This window comes from Montipora capricornis, chromosome 6, assembly GCF_036669925.1.
Source record: "Montipora capricornis isolate CH-2021 chromosome 6, ASM3666992v2, whole genome shotgun sequence".
Lineage (NCBI taxonomy): Eukaryota > Metazoa > Cnidaria > Anthozoa > Scleractinia > Acroporidae > Montipora > Montipora capricornis.
The window spans coordinates 14,694,406-14,714,405 of NC_090888.1; the positions used below are offsets into that span (position 1 = coordinate 14,694,406).

The window sequence follows — 20,000 nt, forward strand, 5'->3', positions numbered from 1 at the left end:
CATAAGGCTAACCGTTCTCTTGAAGTTGTTGAAGCTCAATTGAACCACCTTTAATTTAGAGAAGAGAATTGACAGATTTGGAACGAAGCGCAAGTCCAGAGGCTCGTTAGACTGCGGCCTGGTCTGGGGACGTACATGTACTCCTCTGTAAAAGTCTGTAAATGGTAGAGGCAGTGAAATGCTGTTTCATGAAACAAAATAGCTCTGGCTCAAGGTTCGTCTCTTGGAGATCTCCCTCACAAAATAACCAACCGCGTATGCGACAATGGCTTTCAAGTATAAATTACTTAGTCTCCTTTTCTTAAGTTGTGCATGTAGTAAATTGTTCAACTTCTTCTAATTAGCCATATTATCCTGCTGTGTTGTGGTTATTTTAACGTAGGTTTCCAGTGTATGAAGTACTTGTAGTTAAGCTTTTCGCTGGCGGGAAGCACCACAAAAAAATTAATCTTGTTAATGTAATTAGCCATTGCTCAGTAAAAAAAACACTTCTCGACATTCTATACTCTCTTCCTTTACTGAATCACCATTTTGTACAACATTAATGAGTATGGTAATTTCTTTTGTGGTGTGTGTTAAGGAAACTGAACAGCTCAGTGGCTCAAGGTTCGTCCACCAAATCAACAGGGTTGCCACCACACTTAACTATGGGGTCATGCTCATCGCTGCAATCTCAACAACCTGGCCCCAAAAAAGTTCAAATTACCATTTTGGCTTCTGAGTGGGGGTCTAGTAAAGGCGGACTTTCCACAATCAACAGAGAGTTGGCCATACAGCTGGCCAAATTCCCAGAAGTTCAAATCACATACTTTTTACCGAAGTGCTCTAACGAGGATAAGAAAGTGGCTCTCAGCCATCGCATAAAGATTCTTGAGGCAACACCACGGCCTGGGTTTGAAGAAATGGATTGGCTTAGCTTTCCCCCAACACATTTGAAGATTGATGTAATTGTTGGTCATGGTGTGAAACTCGGTCGTCAAGCACAAGTTATTCGTGAGCATCACAAATGCGTGTGGTTTCAAGTAGTACACACTGACCCCGAGGAACTAGGAATGTTCAAATGTTACGAAAATCCAATCTCAAAGGGCGAGGAAAAACACAATGTTGAAGTAGAACTGTGCGAGATGTCTAATTTCGTTGTAGCAGTCGGGCCCAAGCTGGCAGAGGCCTTTCGCAAATATCTCCGCTGTTGTAAAAATGATCAAGATGTTTTTGACTTCACTCCTGGTATTTTTGATGAATTTCTCATTGTCCAACAAGTTCCTGAGGAAAGAAAACAATGCAGTGTCCTAGTGTTCGGTCGCGGAGATGCCGAAGACGTCGAGTTAAAAGGGTTTGACATTGCAGCAAGGTCTGTTGCGGCATTACCTGACACGCATCTTGTGTTTGTCGGAGCACCCGATGGAAAACATGAGGAGATCGCTAATCGATTGCTTGAATGCGGAATTCCTAAAAGTCGCCTTAAGGTAAGAGGATATGTCAAAACCCGAGAAGCTTTGAAGCGATTATTCTGTGAGGTGGATCTTGTGCTCATGCCTTCTAGAACAGAAGGCTTTGGCTTGACAGGTCTGGAGGCTCTGTCAGCCGGGCTTCCTGTGATCGTCAGCAAGAATTCGGGATTTGGAGAAGCCCTGGGCAATGTACCATTTGGTTCTTCATTCGTCATTGACTCTGAGGATCCCAATGCGTGGGCAGCAGCTATCAAGGACATCTGGAACAAAAACAGACAAACAAGGCTTGGGGAGGCTAAGGTTTTGCGTGACTCCTATGGAACGGCATACAGCTGGTATGAGCAGTGCAAAAATCTTCTCAAAAAGATGATCAACTCACTTAATGGTATGAACTAACAATGTATTTCAATCCCTTTATATGAACATCGATTCACATCTAAATCTGCAATCCTGGCCATAAGTTGTTGGAACACCTCCCCTTTGACGCTCTAAAACCCAAGATTTCAACTTCGTCCTTGACGTTTTACAAAAAGATGAATAGAAGCAAGTATAATTGACCCCCCTCCCCCCTAGCAATCTTGAAAGAAAATGAAGCTATTCTGAAGACTAGATCGGATGTGGTTAAAAAGGAAAAGGGTGTTGCAACGGAACGTGATCGCTGAAAAATCGTTATTATTGGAATAAGACGTGAATATCTATCTTAGTCACTTTAGTTGGAGAATATTGTTCTTGGAGGCGACCAAGTCTTGAAACGTGGGTGTTCTGAAGCTATCGTCAAGGTTCTTTTTTCAAGATTTTTATCAACGTTGAAAGGGGCAAGGAGGGGGGGGGGGGGAGGGGTCAGACGGGCCTACGCGGCCTTCTAGATCTTAAGAAAGGCTGCCTGTGTAGCCATCTGCCGTGAACTGTCCCAACACTTGTGACCAGCATTGTAGAAAGTTGGTTAGCCGCCTGACGATCATGTAGACATAAAACTGCGAAGGGCAGCTTCATTAACTCAAAATTTGATGGAAAAGACAGCTAAAACTCTAATTCACTGATACTGAACCCTTAGGGCGCTGAATGGGAAAATAAATACAGTCGAAGTCAGTATCATATCTTGATTTTCTTGATAGTCAGTTTTTTCCTTAGCTGTGAGCGATTCACGTATTGTTCGTAAGCGCTAACCTTAGGCCTAATTACGCATAAAAGAATATATTGGGGCTTAATTGTTAGCACTTCCAAAGGGGTTGGGCTTTTCCTACGTTATAACCTTAGTCTCCATTTTACCCACGGTCTGCAGTCAGCATTTTGCACTGACCAACTCAAAAATCCAACTTGAAATCCTAACCCGGTAAATAAGACAACGTCACCGCTATCTTGTGTTTTTGCTAATAAGGACAGTTCGTTTCCCGGGAGATTAGTTTCTAGACATCAACGTGACAGCGTTTTCTTTATTTGACCTTTATGACGTCATTTGCCTATATGCTCTGTAAACTTGAAGACACTGATGATAACCACTGATTAATGTGGGGGACACCATGAGCATTCCCTGAATTTAAATTATGATAACCTTTCCAATGTAAAAAATATAATTATCCACCCCAGTAGCTCTTTGGATTATTTCAAGTGAGCATCTGAATCTTTCCTGTGACCTTCTGTTTTTAAGGAAGAAATTGAATTCTACCTCCCACCAACAATCTTGGACAAAATAAGGTGGGAAATGTGACACAGCACTGAAAAATGGTCATTCCCTCGTTTGTCTGTGTAAGAAAAGATTAACTTCTGCATACTTTCCCTCCTCCCCCTAATCCAATGTTGGCTAAGAAACGGCAAAAGGGTTGCACGGTAGTTTTCACCACATTATCAACATTGTTATAGGGTAGAGTGGGGACAAAATTGAGAGTGCATATCGGAGCATTTTCAAGCCAGAATTTTTTCCAATAGTTAATCCAAGATTGCGGGTGTTTCAAATTTCTGCTTTCAAATATTTACAGATCATGGCCTTTCACCAAAGAAAGCACGAGAAGAAGAGGAAGAGTCTAAGGAACACGCAGGTAAAGTCATGTAATTCGAAGCAAATCTTACTCTGACTCTAAATTTAGCTGACAGAACAGTTCTTTGAATTAAGATTTTCTGGCAATTGTTGGTGTAAGGTAAAGTTTGCTACGAGCCTAGAAGGCCCATTAGGCCGGCGCTTATCTCCGGTTTCCGTAGCATTAGGGGTATTTTTACTCCCCCCTGGAGAGGAAGCCAGTCCATCGCAGGGTTACCCCGAGCATAAATTCGCCCATACCCATTTATACACCTGGGAAGGGAAAGGCACCGTGAGAGTAAAGTGTCTTGCCCAAGAACACAACACAATGTCCCCAGCCAGGACCCGAACCCGGACCACTCGATCCGGAGTCGAGCACACTAACCATGAGATCACCGCGTGAGATGATGTACACTGTGGATACTGCTTGTGCAGTCTTACGTCTGCCAAACAACGAAACCTAGACACGTTCTTTTTATGTGTTGTGTTAGTTACGAACAGTAGATAGTTTAGGTGCCCGCTGTCTAGCTAGAAGAATCCCCAAAAGGGTCAATCAAATGGCTCGCTGCTGGTAAGGTTGTTGAGCCAGAAATAATGAGATTAAGCTTCAAATAAGCTCGTATTGTGTATGCCGTTTATCATTTATGCGAATTCCAACTTACTGTAAAGTAATGTATGGTTTGTTGTATTTGACTTTTACAGATGTTTCTGCTAAGGAACAAACTCTGCTCCTATTTCCAAGTGAAGGCTTCCCAACTTCTTCTGTGGCTTCTCATCGAAGAGAAGGTATATATGACCTTACGGCAATTTGACCATGTTTTTTGTAACTCTGAAAGACTCACGTATTGTTCGCCTTCATTTATTTCGACAGATGCTTCCTGCGAGCCTCAGATGCCATCAGACGCACAAGGAAAATTAAAGAGAAAGTCCGGTAAGGAGTAATTAGGACTTTCAGAAGTACAAAGCGGCTGTTCGAAGGACATTTCTCGAATAGAGCCTGTTTACTCACGTGATAAGGTGCCTTGGTTTCTTTAACTGAACGAAAGATGCAGCGTTGTGTTTGCGTTAAAAAAAGAAGAGTTCAATTCCCGGGGGATTAGTTTCTAGACATTACCGTGGCAGCGCTTTCTTTGTTTGGCCTTTCTGACGTCATGAGCCTAAACGTTGTGTACACTTGAAGACACTGATAACCACAGATGGATCTGGGGGACACCATGAGCATTGCCTGAATTGAAATTATAATAACCTTTCCAATATCAAAGATATAATTACCGACCTAAGTAGCACTTTGTATTATTTTTTTGTAAATAATTGCAATTGCAATTTGTTTGTTTGTTTGCTTAAGAGCGCTCAGGAGCTCGTTCAACATGTGTCCGTGCATTCCGGATCAAACTGGAATTTGGCAGTGTTGGTTTTTCTGGAGAGGGGAAAACCGGAGTACCCTGAGAAAAACCACTCGAAGCAAGGAGATAACCAACAACAAACTCAACCCGCATATGACGCCGGGACCGATAATCGAACCTGGGCCACATTGGTGGGAGGCGAGTGTTTTCACCGCTGCGCCACCGATGTACCATCCCTACGCCACCCCCACCCCTGTACCATCCCCACCCCCGTACCATCACTGTGCCACCCCTGTGCCAACACTGCGCCACCGCTGCTCGAGTGAGCATCTTAATCTTTTCTGTGACGTTTTGTTTTTAAGGCAAAAACTGAATTCTGCCTTCCACCCAGGTGTTTCAGATTTTTGCTTTTAAATATTTACAGATATCTCTTTCACCGATCATGACCTTTCACAAAAGAAAGCAAGAGGAAAAGAGAAAGTGTCTAAGCAACATTCAGGTAAAGTCGTCTAAACCGAGGCAAGGTTTAATCTGATTCTAAATTTGACTGACTGATGCTCTTTGAATTAACGTTTTCTGGCAGTGGCTGATGTACATTCTGCTTTGCCAAGGACATCTTGGCAAACAAGGAAACCTAGAAGTTCTTTTTATGTAGGTTGTGCAGGGGCGGATCCAGGATTTTCCTTAGGAGGGGATGCATCACTAAGGAATGGCGTAGCTGACTGGTGACATATTGCTTTTTTTTGCAGAATACCAGTTGTAGTAGAAAGCCGCAGGTCATCTCAGGCGGGGTGGGGTGGGGGGGGGGGGGGTGCAGAACTAGTGAGATAACGATTCAAATGAGCTCGTATCGTGTGAGCCGTTTATGCGAATGCCAACCTTAAGTCATGTGTGGTTTGTTATGTGATTTTGACAGATGAACAACGTCAGGTCCTATTTACAAGGGAAAGCTCTCCATCTTCTTCCCTGGCTTCTCATCGAATGAAAGGTATATGCTGCCTTAACTAAGTGCGATAGAGGCAATTTGACCATGTTGGAAATCGACGCGGCGAAAAAAATCACATAATCTTAAAAATCAATATGTCCAAAATATTGCAGTAAAATGTATTGCGCAAAAATGAGCAATTTTTACATATGAGCTTTTTTGCTCTGCCCAACGTGGCTTTAAAGTAGATTTATTACTTCATTATAATTGTCACAGCATTTCAATTTGAATATATTATTATTCCTGTAATATTGTGTTGGTTTTATGTTAACTCGTGCTCGTTTTAGTTCTTACCTCTAAGCACTGTGATACGCAAGCCTAACACCTATGCACGCCGGCAGAAAACATTATGTGGGAATTTTTGTATGAAAACAAACGTGGATAGGACAACAGGTTCATTTAGAAACTCTGCTTGTGTGTGTACCAGAAATGACTTGTAGAGCGGCGATACGTAGGAAAATCAGCCAAGAGGGCTTGCATACCATTGAAACCTCTAAATTAACTCACAGGATTAAATTTAGCTTGTGATAGTCATTTTCCGACCCGCCAGCTTTTCAGCAAATATATTTGCGTCAGTACATTCTCGCAACTTCTTCACGAAACTTGACTCGCACACTTTATTCGTGTGAATAATGAATCTTAATGTGAAGACGGATTAGCTAGGAAATCAATAATCCAAGAATAGTCTACCAGAAGGAGGGGATGGATTTTTGCTTTAAAATTGGAAATCGTCTCTCAGGGCTGAAAAAAGGAAAAGCTAGTAACTCTGAGTCAATCAACTTCTAAATTGACCCTATTTTCTTGGTGTTTGTTTGTTTTGCAGCTAGTTCTTCATGTCAAAGTGATATCATAGAATCCATAAGACAAATTTACCAAAAGTGTGAAGGGGTGGTTTGCCCAGTTCCTTGGTGTGAAGGGTTCAGCTTCCAACTAGAGAACATTTTCACCAGACTTAAGATAGTCGCAAAAGAAAAGACACGCGGAACGTTGACGAAAGAAATCACCAACATGACAAGTATTTTTACATCACACGAAGATTGCCAACATCCACGGATTGTCCTGATTGAGGGTGAACCCGGCATGGGAAAGACGACCTACTGTCAAAAGCTGGCATATGATTGGGCAACTAAACAAGACCGCGAATGGGACGAGTCTTTTCCAAGAGTAGAGGTGCTCCTGCTCCTCAGATGTCGTGAAATTGATTGTAGCATCTGGGAAGCTATTGACAATCAAATTCTGCCGGAAGAAATTGACCCAGAGTTGAAAGAAACGTTTTTCCGTTTCGTGCGAGAAAACCCTTTTAAAGTCCTGTTAGTGTTCGATGGGTTAGATGAGGCAGACCCTCAAAAATTGGCTGTGTATTTTAGTCTTATTCAAAGAAAGCTGCTCCCTGGTTGTCACATTGTTCTTACTTCTCGTCACGAAGCAGGAAATAAAGTAAGACCTTACTCGGACACACTGTTGGAGATTGTGGGATTCACGAGCAGTGATGCGAAGTGTTTTATAAGGAAGTATTTTCGACACGCAGAACAAATGGGAGAGAAGCTGATAAAAGAACTGTGGCATCCGTATGATGACGACGATGATGACGATGATAATGACGACGACGATGGCGATGACGATGATGATCAGCATATTGGCAGACCTTTAGCAGAACTGACAAAAAACCCTTTAAATACACTTCTGCTTTGTGTGCTTTTCGAAGATTTTGGCGGCATTCTACCAAAAAACAGAACACAGCTGTACGTAGAGATTGTTCTCTTCGTTTTGAGACGATACGAAATGAAGAACCACTTACCAAGTAGTGGTAAAGACCTTCTAATAGTTTACAAGAAGGAACTGATGACCCTAGGGAGAATGGCGCAAGAATCTCTTTTTAAAGGAGAGGGGCATTTCGAAGACGTCGAAGGGAATTTCACGGAAAGTCTGTTCATTAAATTTGGCTTTCTCTCGATCCAGGCTGGCGGTAGCAAGAGAACGCCTTGTTTCCGTTATAGCTTTTTTCACAAGAGTTTTCAAGAATTCTTTTCTGGTCTACATCTTGCGTTTTCTATCCTGGATGGAGAAATTGATAAGGAGTCAGTTCTGACTGACGAAAGATATTTTCGTGAACTAAATCAAGTTTTCATGTTCATGAGTGGAATCATAGCATCGCAATCCGAGGAAACGGCAGTGTCGATTGTGAATGGTGTTGCCTCACTTGTAAATGTGAGAGGCCGCAGATCTCCGCATGACGCAAACTTGTACCTGAAGTTGGCTTTAGATGTCATAGGGGAATGTAAAACTTGCTCCGAAAACCTGTATGCTAAATTAGCTTATACCTATGGCAAAAGTCTGGATTTGACGGAAATTCGAATATACTTCGAATCACGTACAAACATTGCTGTCCTTTTCCATGCCCTTGCAGTAAACACCTCCCTTACTACTTTGGATTTGTCTCGCAACTCCATTGGATGTGAGGGTGCTACTTCACTTTTCCAGGCTCTCACAAGAGACACCTCCCTCACTGCATTGGATTTGTCTTCCAACTCCATTGGTGATGAGTGTACTACTTCACTTTCCCAGGCCATTACAGGAAACTCCTCCATTACTGGTTTGTATTTGTCTTTCAACTCCATTGGTGCTGAGGGTGCTACTTCACTTTCCCAGGCCCTCGCAGTAAACACCTCCCTCACTACTTTGAATTTTTATGAAAACTCCATTGGTGCTGAGGGTGCTACCTCACTTTCCCAGGCCCTCGCATTAAACACCTCCCTTACTACTTTGGATTTGTCTCACAGCTTCATTGGTGCTCATGTTGCTACTTCACTTTCCCAGGCCCTCGCAGGAAACACCTCGCTTACTACTTTGTATTTGCAGTATAACTCCATTGGTGCTGAGGGTGCTACTTTACTTTCCCAGGCCCTCGGAGTAAACACTTCTTTTACTACTTTGGATTTGATTGAGAACTCCATTGGTGCTGAGGGTGCTATTTCACTTTCCCAGGCCATTACAGGAAACTCCTCCATTACTGGTTTGGATTTGTCTTTCAACTCCATTGGTGATAAGGGTGCTACTTCACTTTCCCAGGCCCTCGCAGTAAACACTTCCCTTACTACTTTGAGTTTTTTTGACAACTCCATTGGTGCTGAGGGTGCGACTTCACTTTCCCAGGCCCTCGCAGTAAACACCTCCCTTACTACTATGGATTTGTCTTGGAACTCCATTGGTGATGCGGGTGCTACTTCACTTACCCAGGCCCTCGCAGTAAACACCTCCCTTACTACTTTGAAATTTTCTTCGAACTCCATTGGTGCTGAGGGTGCTACTTCACTTTCCCGGGCTCTTTCAGGAAACAGCTCCCTTACTACTTTGGATTTGTATGGGAACTCCATTGGTGCTGAGGGTGCTACATCACTTTCCCAGGCCCTCGCAGTAAACACCTCCCTTACTGCTTTGGAATTGGAATACAACCCCATTGGTGCTGCTCGCCTTAGTTTAGACTCTCGCATCATTTTTCTGTTATGATTGTGATCTTCTTTCTAAAGGCTTCAATGTTTACATCGACGCCGACGCCGAACAGGAACATGAGAACGTTGTTGTGTAATAATTTTGCAATTATTCCATGTCTCTCCTCGGATTGGAAAGTGTGAATACACAATCCAGGAATAAAACTGATGAATGCAGTGTGGATATTTAGAGAGAAAATTGAAAATTCATAGTTATGTGTTCTCGTTCTCCACATGACCTCAAATTTGATCATTTCACGTCGTAGTCAAGACCAGAACGGCAAAAAAAATGTATCAAAATGTAAAACGCACGTGCAGGGCGTGCAATACTATTGTTTTTGCTCACTAAATATGCAAATTTATGGCGTTCTCGTTGCCGTTGTCGTGGTCCATGCTTAAGGTCCATATTGTCTTTTAGAGTTCACGGTGTTGTTGTTGAATTTGACGACGTCACCTCCCCACCTTTCTTGCTAGTGCATCACGAGAAATTAAGGGCTTACATACATAGAAATACACCCAGTTTTTTCCTTGAGATATGTTTCAGTTAAAGTGTTAATCTGATAAAAAATCGCAGTCGAGTCTTTTTTTCGTCGGATTTTGAAAGTGTGTTTGCTGAACACTTGACTGGCCAAATGTTTGGATTTTGCGGTCCGCCATTAGTTACGTTCAAAACTGACCGATTGGACATTACAGGGTTGTATCTAGGGGTAAGTGACGTTATTTACTCGCTAGTTAAACGTTTCAGCGCGTAAATGCAGTTTAATATATATGCAAAACACGAGTTTAAAGTCTGAAAGCACGAAACTCCCCTGCTTCATATCAAGTCAGCCGCGTACACACGCACTGTGACTTGTGAGTCTTTGACGTCATTTCTCCTCGATCCAGCTATCTCAAGATTTTAAAGTTAGTAATGGCAGACCATTTAATACGGAAATGTCACTTAAAATTTTGAAATCAAAGCTTAAAACTTGGGCCACTTAGTGTTAACGTAGTTTTGAAATCCAATTTTTCGGTCATAGTACTGCTTTAATTAAGGTATTTTACATAAAATAGAAAAGAAAGATGTGGTACTCAAGATGTCCGCATCGGTGATAGACAGCAGGCGCGCAATCCGATGACTTTTTATACTCCCGTCAGTTTTCCTTTTTCAATCTACTTCAATTTCACAAAGAACTCAAGCCGGTCAAATGCTAAAAGCGCCAGTTTCGTTGCACCACATTCTTTGTCTCTTTTTTAAAACAGACCAAATCGGCTAACTCAGTGTTGTGCCCAATTGAGATCCATTTAGAATAAAACGTTTTGTTTCAAGTATTTTCATATTATTTAAATGTGAATGCTACATTACCATGTAAATGCATTATAAACCCCGAGAGATTTGAATGGAAACTTTTACCCCAGTGTATAAACGTAGTCTAAGAAATGTGTCTGTACATGAATGTTCTTTACAAGTTACTGTGATAATATCTAAATCAGGTCTGAACAAGTGTTTTTTGAAATACCTTTTTTGGTGAAATTCTCCTTTTCTTTGGAGCACAGTGCTCCTGAATATGTGAGAGCAGGATAACAAATGAATTTTAGTAGAAATTATTTAAGGCAAATGCTAGTTTCAATTTAGTGCTTTCATTTATGTATAAGCAACACGTTCTTATTAAAAGAGATTTAAGCATAAAACGTTAAAAACGAACGATAAAAAAGGTGAAATTCGACGTTTTAGAGTAGTAATGACTCCATTATCAAGGAAAAATTATATCAGATGCAAATTACAGCATTTAAAGCGACAACAACAACACGTTGATTGATTTTATCAGGTCTCTTAGATGCAATGTATGCTGCCGCTTTTCACATTCAGGTTCAGTAATCTGACAAGATTCTTGTAAAATAAATTTATTTATGCGTTAATAACAAATGAATTTTAGTGGCAACTATTTAAGGCAAATGCTAGTCATTTCTCGGTTTTCACATGACGTCACAACCGCCATGTTTGTGCCCCTAAACAAAAAAAATGGCGGCCATATTTGTGTCCCGACCCAATCCTCTGGGAATTGAACTCTATTATTATGCAAACGTTTTCTTTAGTTTTCGTCGAAAAACATGGCTCTGGATCACGTGAGTGAAAACCAACAATAGGCCATTTTCAAAGTATCAAATATTTAGCTTGATAGTGAGGCAGTGAGGACAAAAAAATAGAAACACTATGGAATGAATGTGAAAAATATTTACATATTATTCGCTTTCCTTTGTCTTTGTCCTCTAAACCTCTCTTTCAAGCTTAATTTTAATGTATCGAAAAAGGCCTGTTCAGTGCTTTAATTGAATCAATATGTACATTAATGTTGTTACGTCTATTAAGGACGTTCGCGCTAATTGTTTTTGCGCATCCTTACTGCGCACGCAAATCCACATGCCACGCCATGCCACGTCATGCATCGAGTGCGCGCACTAAGTACTCAGCTTTGATTGGATTTAACGATCTTGGACGTTCGGTGACCCCTACTTTTCTTTTCAGAAACAGATTTCATTTACAATCATCTCCACATTGTCCAAAGATGGACAAAAAATCAATGTGGGAAGTTAAAAAAAATTGAAGATTTCTGTCCACGGACATAGGATCCTGCCATTTTGCGGCTGCAAGGCTCGTGAAACTATTGTCGTTAAATGCGAACTTGTTCTTTGAGGAACCTCACCAGCTGACTAAATTCTCTTAAAAGGTCCATTTAAACCATATTTGGCAGAGGACATTTCCCTTCAAAGCGCTAATTGCAATATTTTGGGACTTGCAGCTACTGTGGTCTTCTTCGCCAAGGAAGCCCGATTTACTCAGATTTTGGTGTTCTTCTGGGCATGTTATTTCCAAAACGAAGTCGGTGACCCCCCATTTTTTTTTACATTTCTGACGTCGCTAACTCATGATCTTTCAACGGTAAAATTTTCAGAAAAAAATCAATGTTAGAAAAATTTCGCGCGAACGTCCTTAAGCTGCAAAGATTGCTGCAGCTTTTCACATTCAGGTTCAAAAAAATCTGACAACTTCCTTGTAGAGTAATTTATTAAGATGTTCGCTTGAATGTTGTTTTTATTGTGTATAAGCGATATCTATATATTCCTGCGTTTTCAAGGCGAAACAAACAATCTTTTTTTGGTATCCTTTTTATGCAATTTTTCAAAGGTCTTATCAGTGAAGTTTCTTCATTACTTTGCTTTGTGTAAATATAGTGTTTTGTTTACGAATTAAATCAATTTAACAAGAGAGTTTGATCGGTTTATTCTACTTATCAGGAGCAGCGAGTTTAAGAGGGTCCTGATATGCTCTTACCTGAGGATTACCATAGAAACATCTTTCAACCCGAGTTGAAGGCTCATACCGTCATTTTCCGTAAGGTACCAAAACGTTCATCCCCACGGTCAGGTTGTTAGGGCAAGGAGAATTTCTTAAGGACGAAAAAGAAAACGTTTTCTTATCTTCTTTTATTTCCTTTGTTAACCCTTTTATTCCCAAGATTGAAACGTTCATTCTCCTAACTAGTACTATAACTTTCTTTGTTGAGTAGTCAGGAGAATTTGGTGTTAAATCAAATCTCTTAAAGTGATAATTCTCCTTTTTCTCAATACCTGTTTGACAGAGATTTTATTGGGATTAATCATGCTGATTACCCCTGGGAGTCAAAGACTGAGCCCTTACCCCACTATCCACCCCTGGGCACCCGAGTACATATCTCTTATCGCAGACACCCTTACCCCACTACTCTCCGAGTATCTTTATCATATCTGAAATGAATGCATATTTGAAGTGCGCATTAAAGACGAAAGAGAGAGGTGATCCTCACACTTATCTGTACAATTTAAGCAATTGTCTCTTATAGTAGACACCCTTACCCCACTATCTACCCCTTAGTCTCCAAGTATCTTTATCGTATCTGAAATGAATGAATATTTGAAGTGCGGGTTAAAGGCGTTCAAACGAATGGCTGCAGTCATCAGTTGGTTGAGCATTGCACCGGCATCGTAGAGGTCATATGTTCAGATCCCGATGGAGCCACCCGAATTTTTCAGGTGTCAAAAAGAGGCAGTTGCTTAAATTGTCCAGATGAGTGCGACGACCACTTGTCTTTTTTGTTTATCGCATCCCTTGGTAAATGGAAATCATTTACATGGTGGCTTCGAAAATTCCCTCTCAACAACCTCTCCCTCACGTGCTTACTTGGAATAGCTTATCCGTTACATGTTTCTTAGACCAGGAAAAAAATCGCCCGTAGTTTCATGAGCTAAGACGTCTTCCTTTTCAAGACATAGTGATTTATAATTGCAGCCGAAATACGCACAAAAAGCTTCGGAACTCCAGTTTCAACAAGCGAGCCCCTGCATGTTCATTGCTGGGAAACAAAAGCTCCTTGGATCGGTTCGCTACAAGACTCGAATAATACTGTCCGATACCTTGCTCTTTAACAATCTTTTATCATGAGCAAAAAAAGTAGTGTACATCTTAGGGGTTTTATTCTAGAGCGACAAACGTCAGCGCAATCAGGGTTCTTGGGACAAAAAGGAGATCCTGGCAAGGTGGTCGGTCGGAGGAATCACATGAACTTCTGGTTGACATTTTTTCATTCTAGCGTCACATTTTTCATTTTTAATTTAGTGCTTGTTTGATAGCTTTGGTTCTTGGTAAGAAAATAACAATTTCCGCCGAAAATTACCGTTTTCTAACTACATTTTCCTTTATAGAGCAGATATTTTCATTACACACCGGAAAAGTCGTGCCGGTCACTCGGTGAATAAAATAATAAAATGAACGTTCAAGAATAAGCTTGAAATGAGCAAGAAAGTCTTTGCGGTCACAAATCTGGTTTGCGTTCTGCTTGGCATTGCAGACCACTCTTTCTTTGTGTTTTGTTTATCTGATGCAAGCATTGTGCGCTTGGGATTATTTATTTGAAGAAGCTGTGGAAACAATGGAAAATTAGGTTTCACTAGAAAGCATATGGTGTTGCTTTTTGCTCAAGAAACAAGTATGACAATTACCCACTATTTCCACCGAGATAAATCTCAGTTTTGGCGTTGCTCCCCTCTCTTGGCGGGGCGAACGAGAAATATGGGGACTGGAGTAGACCGAGAAAAGAGGGCCTGCGCGCAGACTATAGCGTTGTTAGCTTATAAACCATAAAGACTTAAGTTCCTCTTTCAATTTTTGATAGACATTTCGGCTTGATAGGGTTTTTGTTCGGCTACTCTCAGTTATTGGTTGACTAAAATTTCTTGCCAGCTTGCTGACCAATCAGAAGCTCACGCGTTTTCGTGCGTTTCCTTAGCGCCGGCCTCACGTATCAGCCTCGCGTTCTGATTGGTTTAATTGCTTGTCTGTGTCCTGGGTGCTTAACCACCTTAGTTAATAGCTTCAATTTGCGTTGCAGGGCACTTTGAGAAAACTTTCCATGTTTTTGACACATTTGTTCTGTCTTCCTTGTTAGTCTATCGAATGAACCCTGTTTTCTCTTACCTGTTTTAAATGCCGCTCGTCGTTGACTGAGTGTGAGCAATTATCTTCATTATTTTCATTAGGAGAATGCAAACGGCTTGATACCAGGACTGTGAGACTGAAAGAAACAATAAGAGAGATTTCAATAGCTGGGTCGGCAGGTTTTTTTTTTTTTTCTTTCTGTAATCATCACTTTGATTCGTTTTATTTGTACCACTAATATTTTAACTCGACTGAACACGAGAAAATTGATACACTTTATCGCAGCGCATAACACATTTCACCATTTTTCCAAAAAAATGTCGCCTTTAGGGAGCCACACAAGTTACACAATGTGAACTTAAACTGCAACCATTTGAGCCACTGACGAGTTGTTGAAAGACACGGGTTTGTCTGTGAGTCAACGTCACCCGATCGGCCTTTCTTTTTCTAAGAATTTCTTTATTGAAAAACAGTTTTGATATAGAGACGAATATGTTTGTTTTCGCTATGGGTAAAGATATTGTAGTGAACAACAAAACATTTTCAAGATTTACATCCACACACGAGGCCCAGCACAGGCTCCCCAAACTGAAAATACGTGGTGTATGCGACAGCTTGTGTATGTAGAGAATTGTATGGGAAAATCACCGATCTATCTCATTTGAAATAAAGTTTTCCTACCTCAAAAGTGTGACGAACCTGTCTCTTGTGCCGAGTTTAGAGCCATTCTAGGTCTGACGCCGTTTAGTGAAGTTATCCGGAAACCGTTACTAAAAGAATAGGAAGGCCGACCGCTCCAATCATCGCTGGCCAGACCTCACTCCACAAATCGTTTTCTCCTCAACAGGAAAAGTCCCGAATCGCAATAAAAACAACAGTTCCATAAAGCCCAATAACTTTCACTCCAAATACGTGTGTTTTGGGGACCGAAAAACTCGTGAAGAACGAAAACGTTGCCTTAAAATTCACCTCTTCGGCTTTCCTCAGAGGCTTGTGACCGGGCAGTCAACAACAGCCGCTCGCAAGGGCTCTCGCAAGGTGGTTTCACCTTCAACTCTTGATTAGTCCATTTGAATTTGACCGCGCGCTGGCAACACGACCCTCCAATCAGAGTTGAGGGTGAAACCAGCTTGCAAGCGGCCGTTGTTGTTTCCTTCACCCAGCTTGGCACCCCTAGCTTGGCACTTGTAGTGATTGAAGTTGTGTGCAGGACGTGAACACTTCAGCCGACGGTAAACTATAAATAGTTTCTCCTCAATCAACCATATCGACCGCTCCTAGACTGGCTCAGTTGATTGAGCATCGGACTATTCTGCGGGAGGTAGAAAGATCAAAACACCGGTCGCACCAACACTCAGGGTCTGTAATAAATAACTCAGGAGAGAGCGCTGCCTTTGTTATGACATCTGCAAATGGTTAAACTTTCTAGTCCTCTCGGATAAGCGCTAAGGAACATAAAGCGTATGCCCCGTCTCACATGACTTGCGTGGGACGTTAAAGAACCCACACTCTGTTCGAGAAGAGTCGGGGACGTTGTTCCCTGTGTGTTGGTCTCATTCTGTTCTAGGGGTACCTGTGTAAAACTACTTGTTATTCAACTAAGGATTGTGCCTTGTTATTGCGCATAGGTTCAGCGCATCTCGAGATATTCGGAATTTCCTATGGGTGGTGCTTGTTTAGGCAGGTATATTTTTGCGCGGTTTAAAACTATGCGGAGAAAGAAGAACTTAGCAAACGCTCTTGGACTCCAAAAAGAAAATTGGGGCTAACCAGGCATTTTTCAGAGATAATTAAGCTTCTATTTGGGAAAGTACGCTATACATACCTTTGTAATGTAAAGCTTTAAACAAATATTGTAGAGGAATTATCTATGATAAATTCGTGGTTAGCAACAATTTTTTTTTTGGATTTCAATAACACTTGAATGTTAAGATCTGCTTCTCCCGCATATTCAGTAGACGGCGCAAAAATACCTTTGAATTATTAGGCACCGCCCTTAAGATTGTAAAGTGCACGACTGCCATTTGCGCTGTAAAAGCAGAAGTGTTGTTTATTGACCCTTAAAAACGCCTGGGGCAGTGGTTAACTATACAGTCATTCATTCACCATTTTTACCAATTCTACCTAACAATAACGTTCTTAATAATTCTATCCCTTGAGAGTGTGTACACATTTTTCATGCCGAATGATTTGGGATAATCTCGAGATCAATAGAACAATGCGAAGATATATTTTCAGATGACGTTCTCACAGACGTCATCGTCCTTGCTTGACGTCCCTAGTTCCCTGCCGCCGCTACGAAGACGAAACTTGAAAGTTTCATGGGTGACTTAAGGTGGCTCAAACCAGTTTCAACACTTGAAAGAAACGTTCCTATAAGAAGGATTGACGTTACAACACTTTGTCACTTAACAGTAATATTATGGTACCATATCAAACACCAATTATTGCTGAAAATATTAATAGCAGCCGAAATACGCACGAAAAGCTTCGGAACTCGAGTTTCAACAACTGAGCCCCTGCAAGTTAATTGCGGGGAAACAAAAGCTCCCTGGATCGGTTCGCTACAAGACTCGAATAATACTTTCCGATACCTTGCTCTTTAACAATCTTTTAACATGAGCGAAGAAAGTAGTGTACACCTTAGGCGTTTCATTCTAGAGGGACAAACGTCAGCGCAATCAAGGTTCTTGGGACAAAAAGGAGATCCTAGCAAGGTTGTCGGTCGGAGGAATCGCATGAACTTCTGGTTGAAATTTTTTCATTCTAGCGTCACATTTTTCGTTTTAGCACTTGCTCTATAGCTTTCTTGGTAAGAAAAAAACAATTTCCGCCGAAAATTACCGTTTTCTAACTAAATTTTCCTTTATAGAGCAGATATTCTCATTAGACACCGGAAAAGTCGTGCCGGCCACTCGGTGAGCAAAATAATAAAATAAACGATCAAGAATAAGCTTGAAATGAGCAAGAAAGTCTTTGCGGTCACAAATCTTGTTTGCGTTCTGCTTGGCATTGTAGACCACTCTTTCTTTGTGTTTTGTTTATCTGATCCAAGCAGTGTACGCTTAGGATTATTTATTAGAAGATGCTGTGGAACCAATGGAAAGCTCAATGCTCAAAAAACAAGTATGACCATTACCCACTATTTACACCGAGATACATCTCAGTTTTCGAGTTGCCTTCTCTCTCTTGGTGGGGCGAAGGAGAAATATGGAGACTGGAGTACACCGAGAAGAGAGAGCCTGCGCGCAAGCTACAGCATTGCAAGCTTATAAACCAGATAGACTTAAGTTCCTCTTTCAATTTTTGAGAGACATTTCGGCTTGATAGGGTTTTTGTTCGGCTTCGCTCAGTGATTGGTAGACGAAAATTCTTTGCAGCTTGTTGACCAATGAGAAGCTCACACGCGTTTTGCCCCGTCTCCTTAGCGCCGGCCTCACGTACCTGTGTCTCGTTCTGATTGGTTTAATTGCTTGTCTGTGTCCTGGCTGCTTAATTACCTTAGCTATAGTTAATAGCTTCAATTTGCGTTGCACGGCACTTGGAGAAAATGTTCCGTGTTTTTGACACATTTGTTTTGCATCGTTTTAGGGAAACACACGGTCTTCCTTGTTAGTCTATCGAATAAACTCTGTTTTCTCTCACCTGTTTTAAATGCTCCTCTTTGACTGAGTGTGAGCAATTATCTTCATTGGAGGAGAACGCAAACGATTTGATACCAGGACTGTGAGAATGAAAGAAACAATAAGAGAGATTTCAATAGCTGGGTCGGCAGGTTTTTTTTCTTTCTGTAATTATCACTTTGATTCGTTTTATTTGTACCACTAATAATTTAACTCGACTGAACACGAGAAAATTGATACTTTATCGCAGCGCATAACACATTTCACCATTTCTCCGAAAAAACGTCGCCTTTAGGGAGCCACACAAGTTACACAATGTGAACTTAAACGGCAACCATTTGAGCCACTGACGAGTTGTTGAAAGACACGGGTTTGTCTGTGAGTCAACGTCACCCGATCGGCCTTTCTTTTTCTAAGAATTTCTTTATTGAAAAACAGTTTTGATATAGAGACGAATATGTTTGTTTTCTCTATAGGTAAAGATACTGTAGTGAACAACAAAAATTTTCCAAGATTCACATCCACACACGAGGCCCAGTGGCATTTCATGTCCCTGAAAGTTGCCAAGTTTAGCCGTCAATTCGAAGAAAGTTCGAGTAGGGTCATCGTCTTAGAAATTCTCATGAATTGTACGGACCATCATGAATCATACCTGAAAGACTGAGAAATCAGTACGTAAATTCACCTCTCAATTTCAATGTACTGTCAGGTAAAAAAGTACTGAGAATAAAGATTATTGTCAGCTCAAGGGTACCACCCTGATAAACCACCAAATTCTCATGACCTGCCAACGAAGAGATCTATAAAAGAAGCGAGGAGAATAAACTTTTATATCACTGGAGTCAAACGGGTTTTCCATTTCACTTCGTTTCTTTCCTCTCCCCTGCCAAACAACGAAGCGATAGTTTATGGAAAATGTCAGCAGATGAGAATACAAACTCAAACGCCTGTCGGACCAGTTTTATTTCTGCATGCCAGATAACCGGCACATATTTGTCATATAAAAAAGATCTCAATTTTTTACGCAGTGATTGCAACCCATTGACTCCTGAGAGTGACATTTAATAGATTTTACTCCGTCTAACGCCAAACAATTTTACTCGTCAATGGGGGTTCGGTTCAGGAGTCAATTGGTTAAAATTGCGCAAATTTGTATTTGAGATGACGTTCTTGTTGCTGTCTCCGTTTTTTTGGTAATATAGGAAGCTCTAGTATCGGAGAGCTTTTAAAAGAAACCACGAAGACTAGACGGGAACGGAAACATCTGACTCACTTCAAAATGCAACTTGACGCTATCTTAAAAACTCGGCGAGTATTCCATTTTGTCCACGTTTTACAATATGGGTGAAGTATTATCGTATAACTGGGTTGGTACGAGCGGTTTTCAAGTAAAGATTAAAAAATGACCGATTCAATGTTATATGCTCTCGTAGTCGTCATAACCTTTAATGTGGTTCTTTCAACTCGCTGTTTTGCAGAAGACCGTAAAGAAATTTTTAAAATACGTGCCGCACGTGCAGTACGATTATTTCTTTTTCTTTTTAAGGGGGGTGGCTCTTAACTACCAAACTGTTGCTATGGACCCCTTCAAATATAATCATTTTTCGAGTTCTTTTAACTCTACAGTTACCTTTTTTTCGTCAA

At 41.1% G+C, this 20,000-nt stretch overlaps 1 protein-coding gene across 3 annotated transcripts in view; it reads left to right on the forward strand.

Annotated features, from left to right (window-relative positions):
• The window catches only part of LOC138051578 (nucleotide-binding oligomerization domain-containing protein 2-like), a 64,068-nt gene extending 51,540 nt beyond the window's left edge, over nt 1-12,528 (forward strand). For 2 of the 3 annotated variants that reach the window (XM_068897810.1, XM_068897809.1), the window contains 7 exons: nt 581-1,836; nt 3,428-3,487; nt 4,168-4,251; nt 4,337-4,396; nt 5,233-5,307; nt 5,725-5,796; nt 6,617-12,528. In XM_068897810.1, coding sequence (XP_068753911.1) covers nt 648-1,836; nt 3,428-3,487; nt 4,168-4,251; nt 4,337-4,396; nt 5,233-5,307; nt 5,725-5,796; nt 6,617-9,300 — 4,224 coding nt within the window. In that variant the 5' untranslated portion in view covers nt 581-647 and the 3' untranslated portion in view covers nt 9,301-12,528. The remainder of the gene's footprint in view (nt 1-580; nt 1,837-3,427; nt 3,488-4,167; nt 4,252-4,336; nt 4,397-5,232; nt 5,308-5,724; nt 5,797-6,616) is intronic. The other variant, XM_068897808.1, reaches the window with a different exon arrangement.
• The last annotated feature ends 7,472 nt before the right edge of the window (nt 12,529-20,000 follow it).